Source organism: Nicotiana tabacum, chromosome 2 (genome assembly GCF_000715075.1).
Source record: "Nicotiana tabacum cultivar K326 chromosome 2, ASM71507v2, whole genome shotgun sequence".
Lineage (NCBI taxonomy): Eukaryota > Viridiplantae > Streptophyta > Magnoliopsida > Solanales > Solanaceae > Nicotiana > Nicotiana tabacum.
In genome coordinates, this window is record NC_134081.1 from 127,319,983 (window position 1) to 127,329,381 (window position 9,399).

The 9,399-nt window shown below is 38.5% G+C and overlaps 1 protein-coding gene and 1 pseudogene across 1 annotated transcript; one reads left to right on the forward strand and one right to left on the reverse strand.

Moving 5' to 3' along the window:
* Window positions 1–1,171: 1,171 nt before the first annotated feature.
* Window positions 1,172–4,714, forward strand: LOC107809344 (putative pre-mRNA-splicing factor ATP-dependent RNA helicase DEAH5; annotated as a pseudogene).
* Window positions 4,715–5,422: 708 nt separating this feature from the next.
* LOC107809342 (uncharacterized) lies at window positions 5,423–9,180 on the reverse strand. Its single transcript, XM_075239305.1, has one exon. It carries the CDS (start codon window positions 9,141–9,143, stop codon window positions 8,199–8,201), a length of 945 nt encoding a protein of 314 aa, XP_075095406.1. The 5' UTR covers window positions 9,144–9,180; the 3' UTR covers window positions 5,423–8,198.
* Window positions 9,181–9,399: the final 219 nt, after the last annotated feature.

Genomic DNA, 9,399 nt, shown 5'->3' on the forward strand with positions numbered 1-9,399 from the left:
TCGATATTGACTCGAGGATCGGTCCCTAAATTTTGAGCTCGATAACCTGGCTTTACTTCTTATCTCGAAGCTACAGTGACGACCCTCAGTTCATCATATTCTAACCTCGATTAATTACATGAAGGGAAAACTCGGATTTGACCGTATACACCCATGTATATTATGTCTAACTCCACTACTATTTAATCATTACACAATTATTAGGATCCAATCACTAGATAATTATTATTCCCAAAACGTAAAGAACAAACTCCATAGCAGATCATCAATTTTCTTCCCCCCATGGCAGTATAGTTTTTTAAAAAAAAATACCAAGTCTCAAGCAATCACTGTTATATAACTTCCTTTGTCTCCCAATGAATCCTCATAAAATACATGTAACAGATATACGTTGAAAATTTGTAATCTCTAATATAGGAATTGCTAAAACATAAGGTTAGTATATGTCAACAGGGATTGCTCATTGCTCCATTAGAATGTTCTCCATTATTTCCCAAGACTACCAAATTAGTAATATATATCCATGTCTATTTTTGAACGTTGAGATCAATTCTCCCTATCTTTTTTTCTACAAACTATAATGAAGATATAAAAAAGAATATTAAAGAAACAAAACAAATGGAGTTGAAATTGAGCCTGCAATTTGTTTTTCTTTTTCTTTTCCAAGAAAATGCTTACAAGAACCTTTGGAATTTTGTAAGAAATTTTTCTCTCAAGCATTTTTTAAGTTGACTTCAATTTAAAATTAAAATATATGCTTGGTTGGGAACATAATTTTTTTTTTCAATTGACTGACATTGAGAAAAAATGTTAACAAAATTCAAATGTTCTCGTACACACAAGAAATCAGTTTGACATAAAATAAATAATTGCGGATTCAAATGTTAACGGGCAAATAGATTGTTTAAAAATTAGTTACTAATAAAAATACAGTTATTTAGGAAAAACACAATATAAGTCAATAAGTTTTAGTTTTTTATTTCAAGTATTTTATTATCTTATTAAAAGTTACTTTGGTGTTTCAACTTTTTAATTTAGATCTTTCCAATTTTATAGTAACTTATAGATATGGATTATACTAAAGTGTAGTTAAATTGAAATTACCTAAATAACCCTCAAACTAGGCCTTAGTTTTAAGATGAGCGAATTTACAATCCTGCATCTGAGTAACTCCTTTATTGAGCAGGATTCGGATTAATGCAAATTTAGTACTATAAATGTAGCACGTTTGATTTGAGGGAAGGGAGGACATGGAGAAAGAGGGTATGAAGAGGTTGGAGTACCTGTTGCTCATATCGAAGGTATGTAACGAGTTGGAATCTCATTTAGGTTTTGGCTACAAAGTATTAGCTGAATTTATTACTGATTTTGGTAGAAGTTGCTTAACAGTAGATGTATTTGATAGGAAATTGAAAGATAATGGTGCTGAAATCCCAGATTATTTTGTACGAACATTGCTTACTATTATCCATGCTATATTGCCTCCTCCTAGCACTAAGTCGAAGGATGGGGAGATTGAGCTTGAGGCGAAGAAGAGTAAGAGGAGAGATGGAGAGGAAGAAGAACGGGATGGGACTAGAACTAGGCCTAGGGCTAGGGATGCTGATTATGATGATGGTAGAGCTGAACGTCATAGGGGTTCACAGAGGAACAGGGACAGAGATGGAGATACATATGCAAAGGGCAAGAGAGCTGATGATTGGAGGAAGTCGACGCATCCTGCTATGGATGAGCCCGAGTTGTATACAGTTTATAAGGGGAGGGTGTCGAGGGTGATGGATTCTGGTTGTTTTGTTCAGCTGAATGGCTTTAGAGGGAAAGAAGGCTTGGTTCACGTTTCTCAGCTTGCTAATACAAGGGTTAGTAATGCTAAAGGTTTAGTTAAGCGGGACCGGGATGTTTATGTTAAGGTTATCTCTATCAGTGGGCAGAAGCTGAGTTTGTCAATGAGAGATGTTGATCAGAATACAGGAAAGGATCTGTTGCCCTTGAAGAAAAGCTCAGGCAATGATGCAAATCCTTCAGGCGTGAATATTGAGGGCTCTAGGACTAGGAGGGTTGGCCTTTCCGGTATCAGCATTACTGAGGCGGAGGAGCATGTTGTTCCGTCTCGTAGACCGCTGAAGAGAATGAGTTCACCTGAAAGGTGGGAAGCGAAGCAACTTATTGCTGCAGGAGTTTTGGGGGTGAGGGAACATATCATGTTTGATGAAGAAGGGGACGGGCTGCTATATCAGGAAGAAGGTGCTGAAGAAGAACTTGAGATTGAGCTGAATGAAGACGAACCCCCTTTCTTGCAAGGCCAGAGTCGTTACTTAGTGGATATGTCCCCTGTTAAAATTTTTAAAAATCCTGAAGGATCCTTGAGTCGTGCTGCTGCCCTACAATCAGCTTTGATAAAGGAGAGAAGGGAAGTAAGGGAGCAGCAACAGAGGATGATGCTTGATTCCATCCCAAAGGATCTCAACAGACCGTGGGAAGACCCAATGCCAGAGACAGGCGAGAGGCATCTGGCACAAGAGCTGAGGGGTGTTGGTTTGTCTGCCTATGATATGCAAGAGTGGAAGAAGGATGCTTATGGTAAAGCCTTGACCTTCGGCCAGAGGTCTAAGCTATCCCTCCAGGAGCAGCGGCAGAGTCTTCCTATTTACAAATTGAAGAAAGAACTGATTCAGGCTGTCCATGATAACCAGGTGCTGGTCGTCATTGGTGAGACAGGTTCTGGCAAGACAACACAGGTGACACAATATCTAGCTGAGGCAGGTTATACGACCAAGGGTAAAATTGGCTGTACTCAGCCTCGTCGAGTGGCTGCAACGTCAGTGGCTAAGAGAGTTGCTGAGGAGTTTGGTTGTCGATTAGGCGAAGAGGTCGGTTATGCTATTCGGTTTGAAGATTGTACCGGGCCAGATACTGTGATCAAATATATGACTGATGGCATGCTTCTGAGGGAGATTTTGATCGATGAAAATTTGTCCCAGTATTCAGTCATAATGCTTGATGAAGCACACGAAAGAACAATTCACACTGATGTTCTTTTCGGTTTGCTTAAGCAGCTCGTGAAGAGGAGACCTGACCTTCGTCTAATTGTCACATCTGCAACTTTGGATGCAGAGAAGTTTTCTGGTTATTTCTTCGACTGCAACATCTTTACAATCCCAGGAAGAACTTTCCCAGTAGAGATACTCTACACAAAGCAGCCAGAAAGTGATTACCTTGATGCAGCTTTAATTACTGTTATGCAGATCCACTTGACAGAACCTGAAGGTGATATCCTCCTCTTCTTGACTGGTCAAGAGGAGATTGATTATGCGTGCCAGTGCCTTTTCGAGAGGATGAAAGGACTAGGTAAAAATGTTCCTGAACTGATCATACTACCTGTCTATAGTGCCTTGCCCAGTGAAATGCAGTCCAGAATTTTTGACCCTGCCCCTCCTGGGAAGAGAAAAGTTGTTGTTGCTACTAATATTGCTGAAGCTTCTTTGACAATTGATGGTATATATTATGTTATTGATCCTGGATTTGCAAAGCAAAATGTCTACAATCCAAAACAGGGGCTTGATTCACTGGTTATTACCCCAATTTCACAAGCATCCGAACCGGACCTGGGAAGTGTTACCGTCTGTTTACTGAGAGTGCATTCCACAGTGAAATGTCCCCTACTGCCATTCCCGAAATCCAAAGGATAAATCTTGGGAACACGGTTCTTATGATGAAAGCAATGGGTATTAATGATCTTCTGTCGTTTGATTTCATGGACCCACCTTCCCCTCAGGCTCTCGTATCTGCCATGGAGCAACTTTACACTCTTGGAGCACTCGATGAGGAGGGGCTCCTGACGAAGCTGGGAAGAAAAATGGCGGAATTTCCATTAGATCCTCCTTTGTCCAAGATGCTTCTTGCTAGTGTGGACCTTGGCTGTAGTGATGAGATCTTGACCATAATTGCTATTATTCAAACCGGAAACATCTTTTACCGACCAAGGGAAAAACAAGCACAGGCCAATCAGAAAAGGGCCAAATTGTTTCAGCCTGAGGGTGATCATCTTACCTTGCTTGCTGTTTATGAGGCTTGGAAAGCCAAAAACTTTTCAGGTCCATGGTGTTTTGAAAATTTTGTCCAGTCTCGATCTCTCAGGAGGGCGCAGGATGTTAGAAAACAGCTGCTCTTCATCATGGACTGGTATAAATTGGATGTTGTGAGTGCTGGAAAGAATTTCACGAAGATCCGAAAGGCTATTGCTGCAGGTTTCTTTTTTCATGCTGCTAGAAAGGATCCTCAAGAGGGTTACAGAACTCTTGTTGAGAACCAGCCAGTTTACATTCATCCTAGCAGTGCTCTTTTCCAGAGACAGCCAGACTGGGTTATTTATCATGAGCTTGTTATGACAACAAAGGAATACATGCGCGAAGTGACCGTGGTAGATCCTAAATGCGGCTTGTCGAGTTGGCACCAAGATTCTTCAAAGTGGCTGATTCAATGAAATTAAGCAAGCGCAAGAGACAGGAACGTATTGAGCCTCTTTACGATAGATATCATGAGCCAAACTCATGGCGATTGAGTAAGAGGAGAGCGTGATTCTTTTTTTTCTCTTTTCTTTTTTGTTCTGTGTTGGTTCAATCATCAATGAAATGCCCGCTGTTTGTTATTGTAAAGCGACATATATTTGGTCAATCTAAAGCAATTTGTCAATTGGAGCACTTCTTTCATGTAAGCTTTTTCCCGATTTGACCAGTTATAGTTTTCACTCAAGTGGGCTCGATAAAAGTTTCTCTCAAAAGTGGTTATAACCCCTCAGTTATGTGCTTTTGCAAGGGAAATTACTCTTGAATTGAACTTCAATTTTTTCCTGTTCTAAGGATGGATTGTTGGAATGACCCTTGAACTACTTTTTGACAGTAGGGGGAATATTAATACTATATAGAAATAGAATAAAGAGATTTTTATTGTCCTCACATGGCAGTTTTGACATTTAGTTCTGAAGGTCTTTCTTTCGCTTATGTCTAGACCTTTATGTTCATTTCTCTCTTATGTTTACGTAGATCAAGCTATTTAAGAAGCGCTTTTTGGTAATGCATGTATTGGGCCTTTTCTCTACTCTTCCATTCTCTTTATTTTCTCTCTCTGCCTCTCTCATTCCCTGGGAGGACAGTGTAATCGCATCAGTGAAATCACCAAAGGAGATCAGCAAGCACATATTGCCAAATTCATATCTGTTTGTGCTTCACAGAGGTAAGCATGTGAATGCGATGTTTCGGACCTCTCTCATCTAGGTTGAAGAATGCTTTGAGGTCATCTATTTAAGAAAGAATTTTACTCTGCAGTGAGAATTTACTAAGATTTGGTTGATTCATCTACTTTTTCTTGTTATAGCAAAAGAAAAAAGGGTTTTGGGGGGGGGGGGGATATTAAGCTAATGTTTTACTGTGTCCTAAACGATCCTGAAGTTCCTGGGAATTGATATCTTTGTCTTCTTGGTGGTATTCTTCCGTTTTCCGTTAAACAATTTGGCATTTCTTTTGTAAGAACTGCAGGTAGTACTACAATTTTGATCTAGAGGTTGTCTTGAGGGTTTGGTTAGTGATCCATAAGATCCCGTGTTAAGGGAAGAGACTGAGCAGATGATGTGAAAATGGTGAGCATTCTATTGGTTATGCTTGAGTTTCTTTCTTTAGTTTACCTCTACTTTCCGGGATCTATTTTCTTTAGACAATGGTACTAAATGCTCTATGGTGAGCGTTAATTGTCTGTAGTTTTTTTTAAAAAAAGATCTTCGCTTTCTACTTGACCAGTTAATTATATAAAGTACCATTGTTCGTGAATTTTTTTCTAAGTCAAAAGTAAGAGCAAATTTTGTGTGGAGTAGCTTTTGACATGTCATTTCTTTTCTATAGATTTCCTTGATAAACTTTAGTTTCACAAGCCATAAATCTTCTGTTTGAGTTGTTGGAGGAATCCAATAAATATTCAAGAATTTTATGGATGCTCTTTCTTTGACAATGGTATAATACATCGGTTAGAATGAATAACTAATAAAACTATGAGAGTGCGAGAAGAGTTCTTCCACTAGAATTTTCAGTGGTAAAATTCTATTCAGCTAACGAGCATCTGCTTGCAGGATTGCAGACATCTTGGATTTACCTGCGGCATGCCTATGGTGTTGGTTTGATTGAATTTTGTGATGCATTTCTTCCTTCCTTTTTCTTCTTCTTGGTGGGGAGGAGGGTAAATGCATTTGTGCTTCTGCATTTTACTCCTTCCTGTTTATGTCTTTCTTTGTTAATGTGAACTTGCTATCATTTTGGGAATTGGTGAGGAAAAAGGAGCAGAATGCTTCAAATGTGACCCTGCTGGTGATTTTTGTGGTCATAAGTTATTTTCTGAGCTTAATTTCCCTTTCAAGGTAAAAACTGATTTAAATTTTTTCGTGTTTATAACTAGCTTTCTGGTTTACTGCCTTCCACTGTGGAGTAGCTTTTGACATGTCATTTCTTTTCTATAGATTTCCTTGATAAGCTTTAGTTTCACAAGCCATAAATCTTCTGTTTGAGTTGTTGGAGGAATCCAATAAATATTCAAGAATTTTATGGATGCTCTTTCTTTGACAATGGTATAATACATCGGCTAGAATGAATAACTAATAAAACTATGAGAGTGCGAGAAGAGTTCTTCCACTAGAATTTTCAGTGGTAAAATTCTATTCAGCTAACGAGCATCTGCTTGCAGGATTGCAGACATCTTGGATTTACCTGCGGCATGCCTATGGTGTTGGTTTGATTGAATTTTGTGATGCATTTCCTCCTTCCTTTTCTTCTTCTTGGTGGGGAGGAGGGTAAATGCATTTGTGCTTCTGCATTTTACTCATTCCTGTTTATGTCTTTCTTTGTTAATGTGAACTTGCTATCATTTTGGGAATTGGTGAGGAAAAAGGAGCAGAATGCTTCAAATGTGACCCTGCTGGTGATTTTTGTGGTCATAAATTGTTTTCTGAGCTTAATTTCCCTTTCAAGGTAAAAACTGATTTAAATTTGTTCGTGTTTATAACTAGCTTTCTGGTTTTCTGCCTTCCACTGTGATGGTTATAAGAAGGGTACTATCCTGGTTCATGAAGTTAACTGTGGCTGTTGCTCCTCGCCATTGTATCCTTATCAGCTTCATTCATGTATAAATGCATGCCAGACTAAGAAAATGGATAAGTTAAGATTTTCAAGCATAAATGTAGTTCTTTGCTATATCATCTATTTTATTACACAAATCTCAAATTTGGAAGGTTGCCTCATCTTTTAGATCCTAATTGACTATGATGCAAGTAGGTCAAGATTAGACCCTTTTGACTCTGTTACAGTCTGATCTATTGTGAAGTTAATGTAAATACATCTTAGGTTTTTTTTGTTTAGACTGGAGAAGCTACACTAGAACCAATAACTCCTTTGAAAAGAAAAGAAAATTTGAATATGTTTTTGCCTTTTCAATATATTTACTTTGACATTGACATTTATGTTAACAGGTTATGCTTTGCTGTTGTTATTGTTAAGTGGTTGGCATGCATATGTTTCTGGTGGTTCTCTCAGCTATGTTCTCTGCCATTTTCATTATTCAGTTAGTATGTCGTAGTTTATCTTTTTCATCCTCTATTTTTAGGTGTGAAAAAATCCTGGTAGGGAGCACTTCCCCCTCTGATGGGCCTTGCGCAACACGAATCCGGATTAGTCGAAGCTCTAACGCGGATACAAAACAACAGTTGGGAAATCAAAAAAGAAAAAGGACCCTCTTATGTTTAGGTGAATTTTTGTTTTTTTGGTTGTATGCGTTAGATCTCCTGGGTGTTCAAGTAATGGCTTTTCCTCTTTGTTTTTGTTCACTCTTTCTTCTCACTATTATGTCGTGAGTAGTTCTTATACTTGTCACACCCTCTTTTCTACCCACAAAATATTATGTGTTATTATGGATTGTAAAAATTAGGTGCTCACAGCACTCATAGTACCGTTAGCCTGATTGAATTTCAAATGTAACGCGGTCTTATGCGGGCAGAGATTGAACTATCTTTGTTTTTTAGCTCTCTCGTTTGACATATTATTTGGGAACCAGTTTGTTCTGCGTGCTGATAAGACAATGTTTAATTAGCAAAATGCTTTAATCAAGAACGAATTCTATTTGTGTATACACTGACAACCTCAAAACAGATGATTGCACAGTTGCTAAAACTGTTTCCTGCTACCAAGAGACAAGGCCGCCTTCAACAATGCCTCGCGACCAGGAAAACGACTTCCAGTATTTGATACAGAATGGTCTTTGTTGATTGTATTATAATCAGTATGATTCTCAGGATTCTGTAAATTTCTTGTTCTTTCTGTCATAGTTGAAGGTGAGCCAGAATCATTCTTTCTCCTCTGTAACCTTATCCGTTCCCGTCTTCTCTCCCTACTGTCTTTTTCACCTTTTCCAGTTTCCTCCTCCTGACTACTATCAACTTCAGCAATCCCTTTTAAATTGGTGTTGTTATTTGGAGAATAAGAAAGTCTTGGTATTCGACCGCCTTTGGATGTACCAAGTAGTTCATAATCAATTTTGCTCCAACCCAACTTGTCTTCATTGTCCCAACCAAATCTTGTGCTGATTTCCAGCAACTCAGAAACCGCGCTTTGTGTGCTTGCTGAAACGTCGCCGTTCAGGAGATTCTGAGCAAACTCCCACTCAATTCGGTCCTTATACACAGAGTCAGAAAGGACTTCATCTGCGAGCTTGGCCCACTCTTCAAAATCACGAGCTCGAAGATTTTTGGAAACCCATTTGAGGTATTTAGATGGGAGTGTACCCAGCATTTTACCTTTGTATTTTCCAAAATCTATGACTCTGTCTCGCGCTGGAATTTGTCTAGGACCAGTTGCTCTTGAACCTGCTGAAATTGTGAAAGAACTAATGTTCCTCCTCAAGCTCAAAGACTGTGAAGAAGGGGGAAAAGAAGAATAAGAACCTACATGAAAACGTGAAATTGTAGGGGAGGAGACATTGAGTGAGCACTGTGGAATTGGATGAAAATGAAGAAGATTCATGTCTGAGTGGGAGATGTTGGAGTTGAAAAAAAAGTCCAGATTTGGACTTGGAGATACGCAGCAGACCTCTAGGAAGACTAAGTGTTTCATTGTAGTCAAAGGATCAAGGGGATAATTTATTTATTTTTGGGTGTGTTTAGTGCTAACTTGTACGGCACACTTTACTTATTAGTCTGTTCTAAAAAGAATGACATATTTATATATTTGAAAATAATTTAACTTTAAACTTTTTATTTTACTTACTCTACTCTTAATGATATGTTTTTATAGCCACAAAAATATCATGGCCCTATAAAGTTTTTGCCCCCTTAAGCTTTTAGGATCACATGATTCAAAAATATTCATT

Coding starts and splice junctions, on each gene's coding strand:
- LOC107809342 (XM_075239305.1), bottom strand. CDS start 9,143: ATGAAACACTTAGTCTTCCTAGAGGTCTGCTGCGTATCTCCAAGTCCA.